Consider the following 20,971-nt stretch of genomic DNA (forward strand, 5'->3'; position numbering starts at 1 on the left):
ATTAAACATTGAACGATAAATCATTCTGGATTAGATAAACACAGAAAACCATGATAACCACTCACCAATGGTCATATATATTTTTTACAAGGTTGGAGACTCAATTGATATCAGTGTTTAACTGCCTGCGTCTCCAAAAGGTCATTCCTATGATAGATAGCTGCACAACTGGAGCTGTCAGAGCGGTGGGCAGGGAAGAGAGGGAGGATGAACGTAATAGGCTAACCTAAACAATAGCCAGGACAGCATAAAACCAACAGAGACAACGGAACAAGACATGCGTAACCGGTTGTAAAATAGTTTACTAAAACACACAAGACCCCCTTATTAAGGCACAGGCTACGGTCTAGGTTTTTCTACAAACAGTTCCTACATAGTTTAACCTACAAATAGGCCTCATAGTCATTTGTAATGACATACATAGGCTAGCCTACAAAAAGTGACATTCGATAATTCTCTATCATAGCGTATCCAACAAACACTCGTCTCATCAAACCAGACATGGGCTAACGCTACAGTCCGTTAAATACCTCGTCATAGATAACCTAACAGCTCTGCTGGCTTCCAGTTAAACCGGGAGTTTAAACCGTCATTAAACCGAAACGGATACAAAGTCTCCAGCGCGAGCGTCCCGCTACATTCGGCAACAAAGTTATCAAAGGCCTACCGCGGTTTACCAATGTAAATTCATACCCAATTAGCATTCACAACAATAGGGCTTTTGAAAATGGTATTAAGTAATAACACACTCACGTTCCGAGGATCTCTTTCAATTCAAATATTTTCTTGATATCGTCGACTTGCTTTTTCCACGTCCCTTTCCCGGACTCTCCATTCTCCCGATCCATGGTGGAACAGGAGAAAACCGGAGCAAACGATGCCAGTGAGTCTCAGCAGCCCCCCGCGATAACGCAGCTTTCCCACGCTTCGAGTTACACGTCCTGCTCGTGGGGAGCAGACCCACGCGCATAGAACGAGCTAGTCAGAAAACCTTTTCGAGCTCGTGGCTTTCCCGCTGTCGAAATATCTCCGCAGCTCTCTAAAACAGGTCTCCTGTTTTCTTCGCTTATTTTTCTGTCTACAGCGTTCCGTTTGACCGACAATGATCTTTCACCGTTTGCGGTTGCACCTGCAGGGTTCAACTGGTCTAGATTATCTTGACGTAAATGGTTTGGGTCTACGTGTCACTTTTGCGCGATCGTCTCTCTCTCCTAAAAAATGTTCCCGTTTTAATGAAGTCCTCTGTTGAGCCGTGTGGTGCGTAATGCAAGGACCGAGGAGCATTATTTCATCTTACCATGCTGATTGTGCCATCGGTTGTTATGGCAATGAGGGAGGCTAGGATGCTGCTCATCGCTCGATTTGACAGCGTTGCGCACAAGTGTGTGTGTGACTGGATGTCTAGAGATAATTCGCATTGCACCAAAGATACGTTCACGAAACCAGAGTATTTGCAAACCATCAAAAACGGACAAACCTGTTTCTAAATAAGTAAATTATTTTATATTGGCCAATGTTTATTATGATGGATGTTGGGCTATTCCAGGTCAGATGATGGAGTCTACATTGGGACCCATGCAACTTGCTGTGAAGTTTGAGAAAGGATGTCTCCAGATAAAATGTGAAAACTTGCCATATTACTATGTCTTGATCAAAACGGTGTTGACAGGTGATGCAATGAAATGCAATTCATGGGTCCTACACAAGTTTAATATCTTAGACACTATAATGGTCATATTATATTCTGATGTACTAATAAATACATTTGAGTTTGGGTGTTAATATTTAGATGGTTAAATACTCCCATCTCCAGCAAAGCAGTCTTGACTGCAGTGTCTTATCTGAAGGCGCTGTAATCCACCTAAAAACACACACGGAATAGTATCCTCCAGTCGTGAAGAGCATAACTGCAGACTTTTTTCATCTGACAGGCCTACCAAAGGTTGTGTATAGGAGAAAAAGAGTGTGTGAGAGAGGGGCCAAGAGTGTGTCTGCGCGTGTGCTCTAGACGCTCATGAGTATTCCAGCTGCAAACTACTGCAGTTCCCTCTCAGCTCAAGAAAATCTATTCCCCACTTACCCTAACTCTCCCTTTCTCCCTCCTTTGATCTCCAGCTCTCTCAAGTTAGACTTTCACATATCTGCCTCCCTCCCTCACAAAAGGATGATTAGTCAACCCAGGCTGAGATGTAGGCTAGGATTTATGTCCATCTTGGCACACTGAAGAGGAGAAGAGAGCGAGGGGGAATTGAAAAGGGAGGTAGGAGGATGATGGATGTGTAGTCTCTTCTTTCTATCAGCAGTCTGGCACCCACCTTCCCTCAGATGGGTGTGGCATCACCCATCATTGATCTTTTTCACCCCCCCCCCCACATGCAGGGGCAGTGTGCTGAAAACACAAGCCCCCACCTCCAGGCTCAGATAATACAACACTGCAGCTCTCTGAACAATGCACTGCATCTGTATACAGGCTAGGATCTATTGGTTAACCAGCAATATTCTATCCCAACAATGCTTTGCTATCGCATTTTACTTACTAGGCTATACACTAGTGGTAACTATTCAAGACAAAACATCCAGGCATTCCATCCTAACGGAAATGCGTTTCACGTGAATGGAGATGTTGTTATCCCAGACCACTGTCTCTGCCCAGGACAGCTCACCATCTCCGATGGTTCTCATTTTAGGTAAACAACTCCCCCAAGTGGACCCTAATAAAAATGCATTACTCTCTTTCTCAACCTGCTGGTCTAGTCATTGGTGGAAAATTCCATTGTACTTTTTTAACCACATCCACTGTAGAGAAATGTAATAATCTACCAGTGAAAGTAGTATGCCTTCTATTTTAGTCTACACAAAAACAGATTGACAACAAAGAGCACACACCAGCAATTTATTACCCAATCAGAACACCTCTCTTTGCCAGCACATAGAAAATAAACCAATGATAAGAATCAAAATTAATTCTACAATAACATAGATATAACTATAACGACTAGAGAGAGTAAGTAAGGAACTGGAATGTTTGAAATACTGTTTCACAGAGACTTCATGAGTAAACCTTTGTATTGCTATTACATACAGATGTGTGTCTAACGAAACCATCAGAAAGCACATGGAAAAGTGTGCATTTGGTGTGTGTGAAGAGAGAAAGTCCAGTGGATTAAGTCAGCAAACTCTGACCCTTTGGGTATCTCCCTCAGAAATTGCAATCCCATGATGTACCTGCTATACACACAAACTAAGACACGTCTCTTCCCCAGAACTGTATTATAAATTTGAGCATTCTTTATTCCTATACACAGACTCCTGTAACAGACTCCCCTTTACCTTTACACAATGTTAAGTTACAGTATTTATATTTACATTAGACACACCAGGCCAATAGAACAGGGGCACTGCTTAGAACTCCCCTCTTAAATACACACAACCATGAGATTTAATGGGACTTTTACAGTGTTGCAGGTAGAAATGTACCGCATAGAGCGGTCATGATGCTTTTCTCCTCATTATGGTTTGTTGTTTGTTCAATTCAAAACATTTCTATCTGCAGCATTCTGGATTGGTCTAAGGTGATGACCAAAAGTGAATGGATTCCATCAGAAGATTCAAGAGCTGATAAGGACAAACCTCCATGTGTATAGTGGTCTCTGTGCTAAACGCTAAAGCTAGCCTTACAGTTTTAGGGTTATTGTTATGCTAGGCTAACAGTCTGAGGGAACAGTCACCGTGTAGAGACCCTGCTCCTCAGGGGCTGTCACTGTCGTACCTCTTCCTCCACCTCTTCCTCAGAGTCCTCTTGCTGGCGTTTCTTCTGCAGCAAAGAGGGAAAGTGTGAGATTATAAAAACTAATGCCGGGCTCCCGAGTGGCGCAACGGTCTAAAGCACTGCATCTCAGTGGTTGAGGCGTCACTACAGACACCCTTGTTCGAATCCAGGCTGTATCACAACCGGCCATGATTGGGAGTCCCAGAGGGCGGCATACAATTGGCCCAGCGTCATCTGGGTTTGGGCGATGTAGGCCGTCATTATAAATAAGAATTGGTTCTTAACTGACTTGCCTCGTTAAATGAAGGTTAAATACAACATTTTAATTGTAAGATGGTTGTGGAGATTGCCACAGGGTTGTTATAAGACAATCTTAAATTGTGTGAACACCACTGCACTGGTTCTCACCAGTTTGAGGAAGTCGATGAGTTTGTATGCGTCCTCGCCAGTGGAGAGATCCACAAAGTCCCTAGGGATCCGGTAGCTCAGACAGGGACTGGGCTGCACCGTCACATCACTGGTGGTGTAGCGGAACACAGGGCCTTCCTACAGATACAGACACCACAAACTGGTGTTAACTCAGGGCCTTCCTACAGATACAGACACCACAAACTGGTGTTAACTCAGGGCCTTCCTACAGATACAGACACCACAAACTGGTGTTAACTCAGGGCCTTCCTACAGATACAGACACCACAAACTGGTGTTAACGGGATAATAAGCGCAGAAAGACTTTCACACATGAACAAACATACACATGCATATGCACAACAAAGCCACAGCCTGTGTCACATATTTGTCACTGACCTGCTGGGCTGTGTCACCCTCCTCTTGATTGGCTGACAGGCTGTTCCCGGAGGTAAGCTCCTCCCACGTGAACAGCAGTGAATCTGTCACCTCACCAAAGGGGTTGAGATCGATCAGCCACACCTTCCCCTGTCAAACACACACAGGGTCAAAGATGCCCATCCTCATAGAAAAGCCTTGGCTACAACCAAACAGAGGCAGGAAATAATGTCTGGAAAAGTAAATGATAAAAGACTTACCCAGCTATCTCTGTAGACATCCAACACAACTGTAAAACAGAAAATATATTGCATTACTCTTATTACAATATATTCTAATTATCACACCATACTGAATCCCACTCACAGTCCTCATCCAGGAACTGATACTGGACGTGTTGGCTGAAGAACTCCTGGATGGAGTGGCAGATCTGGGCTTCCTGCTTAGAGATGTGGTGGTAGTACTGGGTATAGTCTCTCTGGGAGATCCCTGAAGAACACACACACAGCTCTCAGAACAGATCTTCAGTCCACACAACAGCCCTAACGCTTGCCACACTGTCTTGGGAACAGTGCAAGTGAACACAGGCTCTCTGAATGTGGCTGAGGGAGGGTGAGAGTAAATGTGAATGGTGTGTTAACCTCTTCATACAGTACTTACCAATCAGCTTGTTCTCTTTAATGAAACACCTGAACTCCCCACCAGGTAGCAGCTCACTCCACTTCCTCAGGACCAGCTGAACTCAGGGGTATAACACAACACTATTAAATAGTGGGAAGGTGTGTGTGTGTGTGTGTGTGTGTGTGTGTGTGGAAAAGAGAGTGAATGCAGGTGAGTGCGTGTTAAATACCTCATAGTTTATGGCTGGATTTGGAGAATCCTCGTCACTGCTGCGAAGGAATCTGTAGAGGGAGATTGGAACAGTGACCATTCGGTTCTAGACTCACATTAAACTCACACACACTTGCATTCACACACATACAAGCGCTTCACACACATGCACACTTAACAAATGCTCCTCATTGGCCCCTTCACAATTGAAAGTTCAGTACTAAATCAAGTTCTGTATTAAGTCTTCCACCATGCCAGAGCTGTCTGCCAACTGGGCCCATTATCAGAGCGCCCCAATGGGAGCAGTACATCTATGATGAAGCGATCTCACCAAACCTCTTCCCAGCCCACTGCTGTCAGAAAGGCTGACTCACTGCCTGCAGTGTTTTCCACAGCGGGTAGAAAACCCATCTGTACTGAACAAAAATATAAAACGCTAGCATTTCAAAGATTTTGTTGAGTTACAGTTCATATAAGGATTGAAATATATTGAAATAAATTCATTATGCCCTAATCTATGGATTTCACATGACCGGGCAGGGGCGCAGCCATGGGTGGGCCTGGGATGGCATAGGATGTGGACGTCCTGGGCTGATGTGGCTACACATGGTCTGCGGTTGTGAAGCCGGATGGACGTGCTGCCAAATTCTCTAATATGACGTTGGAGGTGGCTTATGGTAGATAAATGAACATAAAATCATCTGGCAAAAGCTTTGGTGGACATTCCAATTGTATGCTCCCTCAAAACTTGAGACATCTGTGACACTGTGTTGTGTGACAAAACTGCACATTTTAGAGCAGCCCTTTATTGTCCCCAGCACAAGGTTCACCTGGGTAATAATCATGCTCTTTAATAATCTTGATATGCCACACCTGTCAGGTAGCTGGATTAACTTGACAAAGGATCAAATGCCCACTAACAGGGAAGCAAACACATTTGTACACACAATTTGAGAAAAGCTTTTAGTGCACATGGAACATTTCTGGGATCTTTTATTTCAGCTCATTTTCATGCAAATGACTGCCGGTATCACGGTAATTGAAACTCTGTGCCTCTTTGCTTGACATCATGGGAAAATCAAAAGAAATAAGCCAAGACCTCAGAAAAAAAATTGTAGACCTCCACAAGTCTGGTTCATCCTTGGGAGCAATTTCCAAACTCCTGAAGGTACCACGTTCATCTGTACTAACAATAGTACGCAACTATAAACACCATGGGACCACGCAGCCGTCATACCGCTCAGGAAGGAGACGCGTTCTGTCTCCTAGAGATTAACGTACTTTGGTGAGAAAAGTGCAAATCAATCCCAGAACAACAGCAAAGGACCTTGTGAAGATGCTGGAGGAAACAGGTACAAAGGTATCTGTATCCACAGTAAAACGAGTCCTATATAGACATAACCTGAAAGGCCAATCAGCAAGGAAGAAGACACTGCTCCAAAACCACCAAAACCGAAATCACAAGCCTGCTATTCAGTGGAAAGGGTGTATTTAAGGGTCTGGGTTTAAGGGTCTCTTTTCCATGCTTTGGTGTCCTTTCTAATGTTGAATACACTGGCCATACTGTCAATCCAGCATGATTTCTGCCACTTTCAAAACAACTGGAAAATCGGTACTGGGAAATCTCAGACTTCAGTGAGTTCAAGACAACTGGGAAGTCTGGGGGAAAAAATGTGTTCCGACTGGGAAAATAAGTTTTGAATGGTCTCTTTCTAGAGTTCCGACCTGAAGATCACTGACGTCATGATTCAGCCTTGTTTACCCCCCCCAGTTGTCTTGAAAGCACCATATATCCAGAATTGCAGACTTTGATGACAAAGTTTGATGACATAATTTGCCCACAAGAAGGACCATTGCGCCACCTTCTTATTCAAGTGAGCACAGCACAACAAGGTGTCCCAAAATGTCTTATATGCTGCTGCTGAATAAATGATGTAATATGCCAGGTAGATAGGTATACTGTAGCATACAGTATACCTATCTCCCACTTAATACTAAGTGTATGTTGTGTAGTAAGCTGGTCGTATCCCATGTGCCTCACATGCTAATAATTTGGTCCCTTTTCCAAATTATTCAAAGTAAAGTTACACTTGTATTTGGGGAGTTTCTCCCATTCTTCTCTGCAAATCCTCTCAAGCTCTGTCAGGTTGGATGGGGAGCATCACTGCACAGTATTTTCAGGTCTCTCCAGAGATGTTCGATTGGGTTCAAGTCCAGGTTCTGGCTAGGCCACTCAAGGACAATCAGAGACTTGTCCTGAAGCCACTCCTGCGTTGTCTTTGGTCTGTGGTTTGGGTCGTTCTCCTGTTGGAAGGTGAACCTTCACCCCAGTCTGAGGTCCTGAGCGCTCTGGGGCAGGTTTTCATCAAGGATCTCTCTGTACTTTTCTGCGTTCATCTTTCCCTCGATCCTGACTAGTCTTCCCAGTCCCTGTCGCTGAAAAACATCCCCAAGGCGTGATGCTGCCACCACCATGCTTCCCCGTAGGGATGGTGCCAGATTTCCTCCAGAAGTGATGCTTGGCATTGAGGCCAAAGAGTTCAATCTTGGTTTCATCAAACCAGACAAACTCTGGAGCTCTGTCAGAGTAGCAATCGGGTTCTTGGTTACCTGCCTGACCAAGGCCCTTCTCCCCCGATTGCTCAGTTTGGCCGGGTGGCCAGCTCTAGGAAGAGTCTTGGTGGTTCCAAACTTCTTCCATTTAAGAATGATGGAGGACACTTTGTTTCCAATGGTGCAGATATTTTTTGGTACCCTTCCCCAGATCTGTGCCTCGACACAATCCTGTATCAGAGCTCTAAGGACAATTCCTTTCAAACTCATGGCTTGGTTTTTGCTCTGTCATGCGCTGTCGACTGTGGGACCTTATAAAGACAGGGGTGTGCTTTTTGAAATCATGTCCAATCAATTGAATTTACCACAGGTGGACTCCAATCAAGTTGTAGAAACATCTCAAGGATGATCAATGGAAACAGGATGCACCTGAGCTCAATTTTGACGGTCATAGCAAAGGGTCTGAATACTTATGTAAATGTGATCTGTTTTCACTTTGTCATTATGGGTTACTGTGTGTAGATTGATGAGTATTTATATTTATTGAATCAATTTTATAATAAGGCTGTAATGTGACAAAATGTTGAAAAAGTCAAGGGCGCTGAATACACTGTATATAGGATGAGCCTTAACTAGAATACAGTATATACACATATGAAGAGGGTAAAACAGTATGTAAACAATTACTCTCAATGTAATCATGTCTTTACTAATATGTCAAATTTGTTTCGATTTAGAATGGCCCATTATAAAATGGGTAGGAACAGGGGCAGGGGGAAAAGAAGTCATCCGTATGCACTCGAATAGCGAATAGAGGCCACTTTCCCACGGTTCGTTTTTCAATTATGCGTGTATGCTACTCCTGTTTTATAGCGGAGCATGTGCTTCATATTAGCAGCTGAGAAATAAATATAGTAGCAGCTGGAATCCTCCTCTTTTTAGTGCCAACCATCAAAACTCCACACATCAACCACTGTTTGAGGAGCATTCAGCCTCTCACTGCACGACAGGTGATATTCCACCCAAACTGAAATTTGTTCGGGAACATCGATAGTAACATGTTTTCCCAACTAAAAATATTGAATTAAATTGTTTACGCCCTATCTCTCTGCGCGATTGAGAAAGGAAGGAGAGAGAGAGAAAAGGCACACGGTGGTGAGATATTCTGTAGTTAAAGGTATAAAAAAAATATAAAAAATTCCCCATTATTCAAAATCAAATTCACTATAATTGTAGGCTAACTCTGTAAGTCGCCCTGCACAATCAGTGGCCTATTTGTTCTCGCCCAGACTCATGGATAGAACCTTTGGAGAATAGCATAAGGTCCATTCAGTAGGCATAATAATACAGTCCACACTCAAAGGCATAACTAGAATTTGTTTAATTTTCTAGGCTAGACCTATTATGCAACAAAGACATAAAAAATGTTATAGTGCGTAATAGGCTATTAGACTATGTATTGTATAAAAAGCACAAACATTTTAAATTCATTTTTTGGGGGGAGCTTGGGCTCATATATATATGGGTGTTATATATGGGTGTTTCGAATGAATCATCCCCTTAGAAAGCGCTGTCCATTTTGTGATCATCACAGTGAGGTGAGTTTTAAAAGCACATACTGTTTTGATAAGTGTTTGATGTGATTTTCCATTGTATTTGCATTGATGTCAGAGTGGTTAGAGGAACAATAGAGCACTGAGCACGAGACCATTAGGACCTGATGGAGAGACAATAGAGCCCTGAGTACCAGACCATTAGGACCTGGTGGAGGGACAATAGAGTCCTGAGTACCAGGCCATTAGAACCTGATGGAGGGACAGTAGAGCCCTGATTACCAGACCATTAGAACCTGGTGGAGGGACAAAAGAGCCCTGAGTACCAGACCATTAGGACCTGGTGGAGGGACAATAGAGCCCTGAGTACCAGACCATTAGGACCTGGTGGAGGGACAATAGAGCCCTGAGTACCAGACCATTAGGACCTGATGGAGGGACAATAGAGCCCTGAGTACCAGACCATTCATAACTGATGGTGGGACAATAGAGTCCTGAGGACCAGACCATTACAACCTGATGGAGGGACAATAGAGCCCTGAGTACCAGGCCATTAGCGAGCTGATGGAGGGACAATAGAGTCCTGAGTACCAGGTCATTAGGACCGGATGGTCGTTAGTGAGTTGGGTACTATATCAACACATGTCCAGAGTGCATAATAGGAAATTACTGTGACTCAACGGTCACGTGGAATTTGATAATACGGTCACCGCAACAGCCCTAGTGAGAATGTGAGAGTGTGGGTGATTGGAGGGGATTCTTACGGCTGTGTGAGGTCGTGGGTGATGAAGTCAGAGCTCTTGAAGAGCAGGAAAATATCGCTCAGACTCTGACACTGCAGGGAGTTGTTCAGAGCAATCCAGTTAGCATCCTGCAAGAGAGAAGGAAACACACACACACTTATTCACTCAAAATTACCACTCAGACAGACACACTGTGGACAGTATTTTAACCTTATATTGGTGGCGTTAGAGGGTTGTGTCTCTCACCCGCGGTGCACTCCAGTTCAGTTTGGGAAAGACACACCCACCTAGGGTGTTGATGGCCTTCAGCACTTTAGAGTTGAATTCTGGAAACTCTGGAGCCTGGAAAACAAAGCATCACAAAAGATCTTCACTGTATGCATATCATTTTACAAACTTGACAAAACTTATATGCAGATGGGTTGATCATATTTCACATTATCTACATTACTTACTGTTACAGTGGTGGTTGTCTCATCATCTGACCACTAATTTTGTTGAGAGAAGAAAATATAATCAATCAGTAAATCAAACAGCCAAGCACTGAGCATAAAGTCTGCCTTCTCAGTCTCTACTTTACTAGAGAGCCGAGATGGAGTGCACCTCTGTCTGGAGCAAAATTACCTGAATGTCTTCCTCCTCTGAGTCACTGTTGTTGGTCTGATTATGCTGAGTGTTGTTGTCCCTGGTATGAGAAGAGATTTTATCAGGGAGAATAAGGGCAATTCCATGGTAACGGAATTACGCTGAGACTAAGATTTTTCATTTAAAAATATATACCAAACAAGAACCATTGATTTCTATAGTTTAAAAAAAACTTTGAACTCTATACACAAGGACTACTTTCAACAATTTCCATTGAAAAATCTACAAAAACACATTTACGGGAAGAACTATGCGGATACAAAGTTTGGGAACAGAATAAAACTGAGGGAGATTTTACCAAAACTATGCTACCACTTTGCATCGGCAGTTAATTTTTTTTACTGTGTAAATTGTTCAAAGTAGTCATCGTGCATAACGTTTTATGATTTGTTAAACTTTGAAAATCCGTTTTTTTGTTTGTTTTGGGTATACATTTTTATTTTAAAATTGGTGTCTCTGAGTAATTCCGTTAGCATGGAAATTACCCATAAATGATAGTGTATGGGAATAGATACAGGACACTAGATGTATGTGCTTTAAGGGTAAGTATGCTTACCCTCCAGAAACTACTAGTGTTCCATCGTCCAGCAAATAATCTATTACATTCTGAGGCAGTGGGAGAATCAAACTGAAAAAAAGATAACACCAAACATTAGGCCTACATAACAAACTATCAGACTGGTATTGTCAAAAGATAAGAGACCTGAAAACAAACAGTCACAAAGGTAGAGATTGATCTGATGCAATATCAATGACAATATCATCACAGAAGCATTTACACCTGGCACTTCTAACAAATTCAAATGTTTAATAACAGTAAAGGACAGGTGTGGTTTGTGAGAATTGACAATTAGCTGATAAAAGTACAGTTTGGCTGTGTAACAATATCAGACACACAAGTGATATCATATTGGCTAACACAGCTTGCTAGCTAAACAGACAACTATACGTTAGCTTCTCAAATTATAGCACAACCAGTGTTTATTTGATAGTGACGAGATCAACAACATATCTGAGACTGTGTATCTGGTCAAGTTAAGGAGTTCACCTTTTGATAGTATGCTTCTTAAATATCGGATACCAGACCGAAAACTGACAATTTACAACTTGCTCCTTCTTCATACTGCAAATGATTTACCGGAAGTGAGTCCAACCACATAATAGTTCCCCTAAGAAAAAGGCGATTAATATTGGTTTCATGTAGTTTTCAACCTTTCCATAACACTAAAATTATAATGGCTTGTATTTATCGAGTTTTAATTTAATTATATTTCAGGTTAGGTTATCTGGAATGGTTGTAGACCTTCTCTAATGTATTATAATATTTTACAGAAGAGGGAGATTATTTGTGCGTTGCACACGTAGGCGTGATCAATGCTTTATTTATTTTTTACTTCTCTAACTTGACTTGTGACTAAAACCACTTCATCTTCATGTGAGTACTGCACATGTATCCAATTTAGAAGTAACTATGTTTTTTATTTTAATATATTGATATGTTTTAAGAATAGTTACATAACAGCATGCATGTGGGTTTTGCTAGGAATGAGCTAGCAGATTATGCTTCTGTCCATGGTGAAGGAAGTTTGAAGTTCATCAGAAACTTCCTTCGCCATGGAGTGCAGTCTAGTTTAGTCCGCTAGAAATTAGCTTGGTAACTAGCTCATTTAGTTGTCTGATTAATCGGGCTGTAATAGACAATTACTTGGTATAGTATATAGCTAACTAGTTAGCAAAATTACAGCCTCAAACGAATGCCTACAAAATAGTGTGAATGTTCTTTACAAGCCAGAATGTTGAATATAATTACATTAACTTGCTATACCGGTTTTCTGTGCGGTTTGTCAAAACTATTGTTTACCCGACATTTTACTGAGCTGGTAGTTGGTTCGGTTCAGCATCGAGATAAAGTTAGTTTTATGTGGGATATTAGGTTCTCTCGTCTAACTATTTAACCAAGCATGCCATGAAATTTGTGTATTCCGAATCTAAAAAAAATGTTAAGATTGAAATTCGAATTAAAAAATGAAACAATGAAAATGTTTAGTGTGTGAAGTTATGTAAATATTCTCCATCCACCCCGATTCAGAATGGCCCATGTAAAATGACCTAGGTGCCAAAGCTAGCCATATAGAGGACACAGTATGAATCACAATACCCATAAAACCTTGCAGTCAAAAGGGAAATGGTTCCAATCCTTTTTCTACCTTTAATTTTTCCCATAGGGGATTTGAGAAACACTTAAAATAAGGGCTGTGTTTTGTGTAGGCTTACCCAGGCGTGACGTTGTGATAACTGTTTAAATCTCTCTCCGACAAGATTACTTTTATCAATATAACGGATTTGTAGTCTTGCAAGAAGTCTACTTTGACTTTAACTAGCATTTTTTAATCTTACATTTACATTTAAGTCATTTAGCAGACGCTCTTATCCAGAGCGACTTACAAATTGGTGCATTCACCTTATGACATCCAGTGGAACAGTAGTGCATCTAAATCTTTTAAGGGGGGGGATTACTTTATCCTCTCCTAGGTATTCCTTAAAGAGGTGGGGTTTCAGGTGTCTCCGGAAGGTGGTGATTGACTCCGCTGTCCTGGCGTCGTGAGGGAGTTTGTTCCACCATTGGGGGGCCAGAGCAGCGAACAGTTTTGACTGGGCTGAGCGGGAACTGTACTTCCTCAGTGGTAGGGAAGCGAGCAGGCCAGAGGTGGATGAACGCAGTGCCCTTGTTTGGGTGTAGGGCCTGATCAGAGCCTGGAGGTACTGAGGTGCCGTTCCCCTCACAGCTCCGTAGGCAAGCACCATGGTCTTGTAGCGGATGCGAGCTTCAACTGGAAGCCAGTGGAGAGAGCGGAGGAGCGGGGTGACGTGAGATAACTTGGGAAGGTTGAACACCAGACGGGCTGCGGCGTTCTGGATGAGTTGTAGGGGTTTAATGGCACAGGCAGGGAGCCCAGCCAACAGCGAGTTGCAGTAATCCAGACGGGAGATGACAAGTGCCTGGATTAGGACCTGCGCCGCTTCCTGTGTGAGGCAGGGTCGTACTCTGCGGATGTTGTAGAGCATGAACCTACAGGAACGGGCCACCGCCTTGATGTTAGTTGAGAACGACAGGGTGTTGTCCAGGATCACGCCAAGGTTCTTAGCGCTCTGGGAGGAGGACACAATGGAGTTGTCAACCGTGATGGCGAGATCATGGAACGGGCAGTCCTTCCCGGGAGGAAGAGCAGCTCCGTCTTGCCGAGGTTCAGCTTGAGGTGGTGATCCGTCATCCACACTGATATGTCTGCCAGACATGCAGAGATGCGATTCGCCACCTGGTCATCAGAAGGGGGAAAGGAGAAGATTAATTGTGTGTCGTCTGCATAGCAATGATAGGAGAGACCATGTGAGGTTATGACAGAGCCAAGTGACTTGGTGTATAGCGAGAATAGGAGAGGGCCTAGAACAGAGCCCTGGGGGACACCAGTGGTGAGAGCACGTGGTGTGGAGACGGATTCTCGCCACGCCACCTGGTAGGAGCGACCTGTCAGGTAGGACGCAATCCAAGCGTGGGCAATCCAAGAGATGCCCAACTCGGAGAGGGTGGAGAGGAGGATCTGATGGTTCACAGTATCGAAGGCAGCCGATAGGTCTAGAAGGATGAGAGCAGAGGAGAGAGAGTTAGCTTTAGCAGTGCGGAGCGCCTCCGTGATACAGAGAAGAGCAGTCTCAGTTGAATGACTAGTCTTGAAACCTGACTGATTTGGATCAAGAAGGTCATTCTGAGAGAGATAGCGGGAGAGCTGGCCAAGGACGGCACGTTCAAGAGTTTTGGAGAGAAAAGAAAGAAGGGATACTGGTCTGTAGTTGTTGACATCGGAGGGATCGAGTGTAGGTTTTTTCAGAAGGGGTGCAACTCTCGCTCTCTTGAAGACGGAAGGGACGTAGCCAGCGGTCAGGGATGAGTTGATGAGCGAGGTGAGGTAAGGGAGAAGGTCTCCGGAAATGGTCTGGAGAAGAGAGGAGGGGATAGGGTCAAGCGGGCAGGTTGTTGGGCGGCCGGCCGTCACAAGACGCGAGATTTCATCTGGAGAGAGAGGGAGAAAGAGGTCAGAGCACAGGGTAGGGCAGTGTGAGCAGAACCAGCGGTGTCGTTTGACTTAGCAAACGAGGATCGGATGTCGTCGACCTTCTTTTCAAAATGGTTGACGAAGTCATCTGCAGAGAGGGAGGAGGGGGAGGAGGGTTCAGGAGGGAGGAGAAGGTGGCAAAGAGCTTCCTAGGGTTAGAGGCAGATGCTTGGAATTTAGAGTGGTAGAAAGTGGCTTTAGCAGCAGAGAGAGAAGGAAAATGTAGAGAGGAGGGAGTGAAAGGATGCCAGGTCCGCAGGGAGGCGAGTTTTCCTCCATTTCCGCTCGGCTGCCTGGAGCCCTGTTCTGTGAGCTCGCAATGAGTCGTCGAGCCACGGAGCGGGAGGGGAGGACCGAGCCGGCCTGGAGGATAGGGGACATAGAGAGTCAAAGGATGCAGAAAGGGAGGAGAGGAGGGTTGAGGAGGCAGAATCAGGAGATAGGTTGGAGAAGGTTTGAGCAGAGGGAAGAGATGATAGGATGGAAGAGGAAAGAGTAGCGGGGGGAGAGAGAGTGAAGGTTGGGACGGCGCGATACCATCCGAGTAGGGGCAGTGTGGGAAGTGTTGGATGAGAGCGAGAGGGAAAAGGATACAAGGTAGTGGTCGGAGACTTGGAGGGGAGTTGCAATGAGGTTAGTGAAAGAACAGCATCTAGTAAAGATGAGGTCGAGCGTATTTCCTGCCTTGTGAGTAGGGGGGGGAAGGTGGGAGGGTGAGGTCAAAAGAGGAGAGGAGTGGAAAGAAGGAGGCAGAGAGGAATGAGTCAAAGGTAGACGTGGGGAGGTTAAAGTCGCCCAGAACTGTGAGAGGTGAGCCATCCTCAGGAAAGGAGCTTATCAAGGCATCAAGCTCATTGATGAACTCTCCGAGGGAACCTGGAGGGCGATAAATGATAAGGATGTTAAGCTTGAAAGGGCTGGTAACTGTGACAGCATGGAATTCAAAGGAGGCGATAGACAGATGGGTAAGGGAGAAAGAGAGAATGACCACTTGGGAGAGATGAGGATCCCGGTGCCACCACCCCGCTGACCAGAAGCTCTCGGGGTGTGCGAGAACACGTGGGCAGACGAAGAGAGAGCAGTAGGAGTAGCAGTGTTGTCTGTGGTGATCCATGTTTCCGTCAGTGCCAAGAAGTCGAGGACTGGAGGGAGGCATAGGCTGAGATGAACTCTGCCTTGTTGGCCGCAGATCGGCAGTTCCAGAGGCTACCGGAGACCTGGAACTCCACGTGGGACGTGCGCGCTGGGACCACCAGATTAGGTGGCCGCGCCACGCGGTGTGGAGCGTTTGTATGGTCTGTGCAGAGAGGAGAGAACAGGGATAGACAGACACATAGTTGACAGGCTACACAAGAGGCTACGCTAATGCAAAGGAGATTGGAATGACAAGTGGACTACACGTCTCGAGAGTTCAGAAAGTTAAGCTTACGTAGCAAGAATCTTATTGACTAAAATGATTAAAATGATACAGTACTGCTGAAGTAGGCTAGCTGGCAGAGGCTGCGTTGTTGACTATGTAGGCTAGCTGGCAGTGGCTGCGTTGTTGACACTACACTAATCAAGTCGTTCCGTTGAGTGTAATAGTTTCTACTGTGCTGCTATTCGGGGCTAGCTGGCTAGCTAGCAGTGTTGATTACGTTACGTTGCGTTAAAAGAACGACAATAGCTGGCTAGCTAACCTAGGAAATCGCTCTAGACTACACAATTATCTTTGATACAAAGACGGCTATGTAGCTAGCTATGTAGCTAGCTACGATCAAACAAATCAAGCCGTTGTACTGTAATGAAATGAAATGAAAAATGTGATACTACCTGTGGAAGGTAAATAGATCCGAATACTTCAAGTAAATAGATCCGAATACATTAATAGTCACCTTGTCCGTGAGAGATTTGCATGTTTATCAAAACGTCATGCCAGGTTAAGCCTACATGAAACACAGACCTTATTTTAAGGGATTCTAAAATGAATGGTGGAAAAAAGATTGGTACTATTTCCGCAGACAACAGGTAGAGTACGTTTTTAAATGTAATTTTATTTAACATTATGGCTTGTAAGGAACATTTACACATTTTTTCCAGGCATTTGTTTCAGGTTGTATATACCAATTACCTGTGTATTACAGCCTGATTAATCAGATTAGTTAGCTAGCTGCTTCAGCCAATGCTGCTAGCAACTTTCTTGTGTTGGACAATAAAAGTTGGTAAAACTGGCCTGTGATGAAACTGGCCTTATAACTATCAGCATTGTACAAAGCTCTATTAATTATGAACTCTTGCATGTAATCATTTATTTCTGGATTTGGGCATACAAACTAAATCCTCCATCCATTTTCCTGAGAACAGTACTGGAAAGATGAGCAGCCCTCCCAAACCGACAACCATACCTCACATTGTAAAAGAGGAGGTAGATATGATACAATATCATGCACATTGTGTGGTGTAAATTACAATATTACAAGAGTCTCTTGGTTTAGCTATATCACATTACTCAATGGTATTCTCTTCAGGTCATTGCATCTGGGAAATGGTTGAAACTTGAGAAGACCACCTATGTGGACCCTGTTGGAAACACAAGGTTTGGAACAGCTCAATGAGTTCCATAAGCGACTTTTGATAAACACTTTTTTCCCTTCTCCATTTTACAATACATTTTTTCTTTCAATAGAACTTGGGAGACTACGAAAAGGACAACCAGACAGGCCAATGCAGCAGATGGTGTGTGTACATACATTTCATACTGATGGATAAGCAGTGACATTATAGAAATTGATTCCTGAGTTATATTCCAGGTGTGGGGATCATTGCCCTCCTGAAGAGGACCCTCCACAAAGACTGCGTAGTCATGGTGAAGCAGTTCCGTCCACCAATGGGGTGCTGTACCCTAGAGTTCCCTGCAGGTGACATGGGTTTACGGTCACATCTCGAGACTCTGTTCTGACACAGTGTATGTATGCCTGTCATTGCTGTATTTTTCCTGCTGTGTTCTGATATCCATGTTTTCTGTCTGTGTGTGTTTTTGCTGTTGCTCAGGTCTGATTGACGAGGGTGAGAGTGCAGAGATTGCTGCTCTGCGAGAGCTGAAGGAGGAGACTGGTTACAAGGGGGAGGTGGTAGGAGTCACCCCAGGTAAGGTCTTATGAACACACACACACACTCTCAAAACACAGGGCAGATTATGTCCATGTAACAGTTCCATCAGTGAAGACAAATTCAATATGCCTGTGATCTTCTGAGTGGCCAGTTTTACCATTGGGCATGTGAGAGTGCAGTATGATGTCAGTGACTAGTGGGGCAGTAGCACACAGCAGATTACAAGTTTTAACTCTCCTTCATCTCCCCTTTCCTCTCCTCCTGACCTCGCAGTGACCTGCTTGGACCCTGGCCTCTCTAACTGCACCACACAGATCGTCATGGTTAACATCAATGGAGACGACCTCGAAAACACCAACCCCACACAGCAACTGGGTAAGTTAGGGGTCACACTCTTGGAATGTTATGAATCTAGAACATGTTTTTTATTGTCAAGCTGACATGTATTGTACGTGTTTTTCCTGAACTTGTTCTTATTTCTCTGCTTTCCTCTCTCTTTTACTCGTTTCCAGGTGATGGAGGTAAATATTATTTTCTTTATCACATTTTGTTATTTTTTCACTATTAGAATAACATTGAACTAAATCTTATTATGGCATCTGTTTTACTTCCAGAATTTGTTGAAGTTCTTCTTCTACCTCTTGATGAATTCCAGAGGGAAATTGATGGTGAGCAACGATTTGAAGTTTCTTCTTCACAATAACACAATTTTAAAGTCATAATGGAATCCAATTTGAGACAGAAAAGCATATTATTACTGTTGTTATATTCTGCTAGTGATTAGCTGAAGAGATCATATTTGCATGATCCCCCCTCCTCATACAGACCTGATGAAGAAGGAGAAGATTGTGGTGGACTCTAAGGTTTACATCTATGGCATGGGGATGTCCCAGGCCTTCTTTAAACCCAATGAACTCCGAGTGCTCAAACAGTGAGAGAAGGATGGGGAGAGAAAGTAAAGTGGAGAGAGTAGACTAGATGGATGTGAATAGAGGGAGAGGGTATTAGGCTGCCGACTCCTTTTTTTTGTAGTCTCTGTTACACTACGAATATGGACTAACCCAGGGACGAAACTGTCAACAGGGTGGCCATTTTGTGGCTTTAAGCTGTCATCTTGGGGATCAGGCCATGAGATTTATGGAGTGTTACCCTACAGCTTGTATTTTCCAAGACCCACCGCCTTTATCAGTATCCTCTCTTTATATTGAGGTATGCGCCAGTACGTCCATGCACCTTTACCTGTGGGGATAGTAATAATTAGATACCATATTTGTGGTTAATGTGATATTACAAGCTGTCTGATAATACAAATTCTTACACCGATTGGAATAGATTTTCTCAATTCTAACTGTGATTACATACTGGAACATTCCCAACTTTCACTAACTCGACTGACTGAGCTTCACTGTAAAATAACTTTTAAAAGGTACTGTTATAATAATGTGCCTTGAAAGATGTTACTCGCAACGGCAATACTTTTGTGCATGTCGGTGCATTTATGTTGACACCCATTAGTTCACACCAATGCTCTGTTAGACCAAGGTGCAGGTGTAGATGTCTCCTTACTGGTATAAAGCTGACATGCAGCTGATCCTCACATTTTATTTAGCAATTAACAGTAATTGGATTAACTTGATGTCAATAAACGTGTTATTCTTAAAGCAACATGTGGGCCTACTTTTCTTTTGACTCTTTTGCTATTCTCCTACTTACTGACAAATAGGTGGCGCTGTACAAGCAAAAACACATTGAACTTGATCCTAAGTAAATTCACCAAAGAAGAAGTAGCCAATAAAAGCTGTGTTATCAACAACAATGAATGCTAGACATCATATCGGTAATATGCAATAGTATTTAAAAAGGTGAATGTCTTCCAGCTAAATCCACAAGTGAAGTTACGGGCTAGAGTTGTTTGGGTGCTCACGCTAGCATGTAGCATATACGCTAACATTTAGAGAACTTTATTTCTTTCGAAAAAGCAGGAAACGAATGATTGGACATGAGCAGGTTTTTTACATTTATTTTTTAATTATGAACACTACAAATACAAAAATATATAAACAAGAGTACATAAACCTTACAGACAGGTGTATTACATATCAAGATTCATTTTCAATTTGTTAAATACTTTTTATGGTGCGTATTGCTTTTTTGTTTTTACAGATAACATTTCAGTTCTATCTTAAACAATGTGAAAGGGGGTTTATTCTCTGCCCACTTGATTTTATGGATAAAGAATCTACCGTGAAAGATAAACAAATTAACAATGGAAGTTAAATCAGGGTCCATATCATTTGGATCTAAATAAAACATAATATCAGAGTCTTTCAAATTAACATTAATAGTCGTTTCTTTTCAAATAGAATCTAACTCACTCCAAAATCTTCTGACATAAGAACAGTCCCAAAATCAATGGTCAAGAGTTTCTGGGTCACAACCACAAAATACACATTTGTTAACAATAGCTATTTTTAAATCTGTGTATAATAAAGGTCTTTACAGGGTAGATTCTATGAATGAGTTTATGATACTTATTTCACCTTATTTACATTTACATTTAAGTCATTTAGCAGACGCTCTTATCCAGAGCGACCTTATTAGATATACAATATTTACCAGACAACAACAAAACTTTGTTCCAGTTCACTTGTCCTAGGGCTGCATTCCAGTACATTTTAGCAGAGGGAATAGTTACACATTGACATAGTTTCCTTATATACATGTTATTGCATTTATAATTTAAAATGTCAATTCCTTCTAATTGTATTGAGGCTACAGAATCCTCAACAGTTGCACTTGGAGTATTGTTATATTCTCCTAAAAGAAGAATAGCACCTTTAGGGACAGCTCTAACAATTTGATTCTCAGGAGTGAATGTAACATTGTGTG

The 20,971-nt window shown here is 43.0% G+C and overlaps 3 protein-coding genes across 5 annotated transcripts in view; 1 reads left to right on the forward strand and 2 right to left on the reverse strand.

The window, feature by feature from the left end:
* LOC115106115 (calcium/calmodulin-dependent protein kinase type 1D-like) overlaps positions 1–1,328 on the reverse strand; it is an 87,249-nt gene extending 85,921 nt beyond the window's left edge. Inside the window, exon 1 of the mRNA XM_065008214.1 lies at positions 754–1,328. Within this exon, the coding sequence (XP_064864286.1) occupies positions 754–848 (95 nt within the window). The 5' untranslated portion in view covers positions 849–1,328. The remainder of the gene's footprint in view (positions 1–753) is intronic.
* A 1,548-nt stretch (positions 1,329–2,876) lies between these two features.
* On the reverse strand, positions 2,877–12,037 carry LOC115119430 (translation initiation factor eIF2 assembly protein-like). Its single transcript, XM_029648217.2, has 13 exons — positions 11,929–12,037; positions 11,437–11,508; positions 10,860–10,920; positions 10,691–10,723; positions 10,482–10,577; positions 10,257–10,363; positions 5,406–5,457; positions 5,216–5,291; positions 4,922–5,044; positions 4,816–4,844; positions 4,577–4,705; positions 4,178–4,315; positions 2,877–3,814 (listed from the first exon to the last, which is right to left on the reverse strand). Exons 1-13 carry the CDS (start codon positions 12,000–12,002, stop codon positions 3,758–3,760), a joined length of 1,047 nt encoding a protein of 348 aa, XP_029504077.1. The 5' UTR covers positions 12,003–12,037; the 3' UTR covers positions 2,877–3,757.
* Positions 12,038–12,207: 170 nt separating this feature from the next.
* On the forward strand, positions 12,208–19,743 carry LOC115119431 (ADP-sugar pyrophosphatase-like). Of its 3 annotated transcripts, XM_029648219.2 has the most exons (9): positions 17,336–17,396; positions 17,500–17,567; positions 17,658–17,707; positions 17,782–17,889; positions 18,023–18,118; positions 18,356–18,457; positions 18,595–18,603; positions 18,697–18,750; positions 18,908–19,743. In XM_029648219.2, exons 1-9 carry the CDS (start codon positions 17,346–17,348, stop codon positions 19,015–19,017), a joined length of 648 nt encoding a protein of 215 aa, XP_029504079.2. In that variant the 5' UTR covers positions 17,336–17,345; the 3' UTR covers positions 19,018–19,743. The 3 variants fall into 3 exon arrangements, with proteins under 3 accessions (XP_029504081.2, XP_064864287.1, XP_029504079.2); XM_029648221.2 differs by lacking the exons at positions 18,595–18,603; positions 18,697–18,750; positions 18,908–19,743 and adding an exon at positions 12,208–12,315 and having other exon boundaries at positions 18,356–18,537; XM_065008215.1 differs by lacking the exons at positions 18,595–18,603; positions 18,697–18,750; positions 18,908–19,743 and adding an exon at positions 12,245–12,345 and having other exon boundaries at positions 18,356–18,537.
* The last annotated feature ends 1,228 nt before the right edge of the window (positions 19,744–20,971 follow it).

Source organism: Oncorhynchus nerka, linkage group LG23 (genome assembly GCF_034236695.1).
Source record: "Oncorhynchus nerka isolate Pitt River linkage group LG23, Oner_Uvic_2.0, whole genome shotgun sequence".
Lineage (NCBI taxonomy): Eukaryota > Metazoa > Chordata > Actinopteri > Salmoniformes > Salmonidae > Oncorhynchus > Oncorhynchus nerka.

Excerpts from the sequence above, each read along its gene's own strand:
- LOC115119431 (XM_029648219.2), top strand. The coding sequence starts at position 17,346 with ATGAGCAGCCCTCCCAAACCGACAACCATACCTCACATTGTAAAAGAG. Across the intron at positions 17,568-17,657 it reads GACCCTGTTGGAAACACAAG|AACTTGGGAGACTACGAAAA; the intron begins GTTTGGAACAGC and ends TTCTTTCAATAG. Across the intron at positions 17,708-17,781 it reads ACAGGCCAATGCAGCAGATG|GTGTGGGGATCATTGCCCTC; the intron begins GTGTGTGTACAT and ends GTTATATTCCAG.
- LOC115119430 (XM_029648217.2), bottom strand. The coding sequence starts at position 12,002 with ATGAAGAAGGAGCAAGTTGTAAATTGTCAGTTTTCGGTCTGGTATCCG. Across the intron at positions 11,509-11,928 it reads AAGAAGCATACTATCAAAAG|TTTGATTCTCCCACTGCCTC; the intron begins GTGAACTCCTTA and ends TCTTTTTTTCAG. Across the intron at positions 5,292-5,405 it reads ATCCAGCCATAAACTATGAG|CTGGTCCTGAGGAAGTGGAG; the intron begins GTATTTAACACG and ends CCCTGAGTTCAG.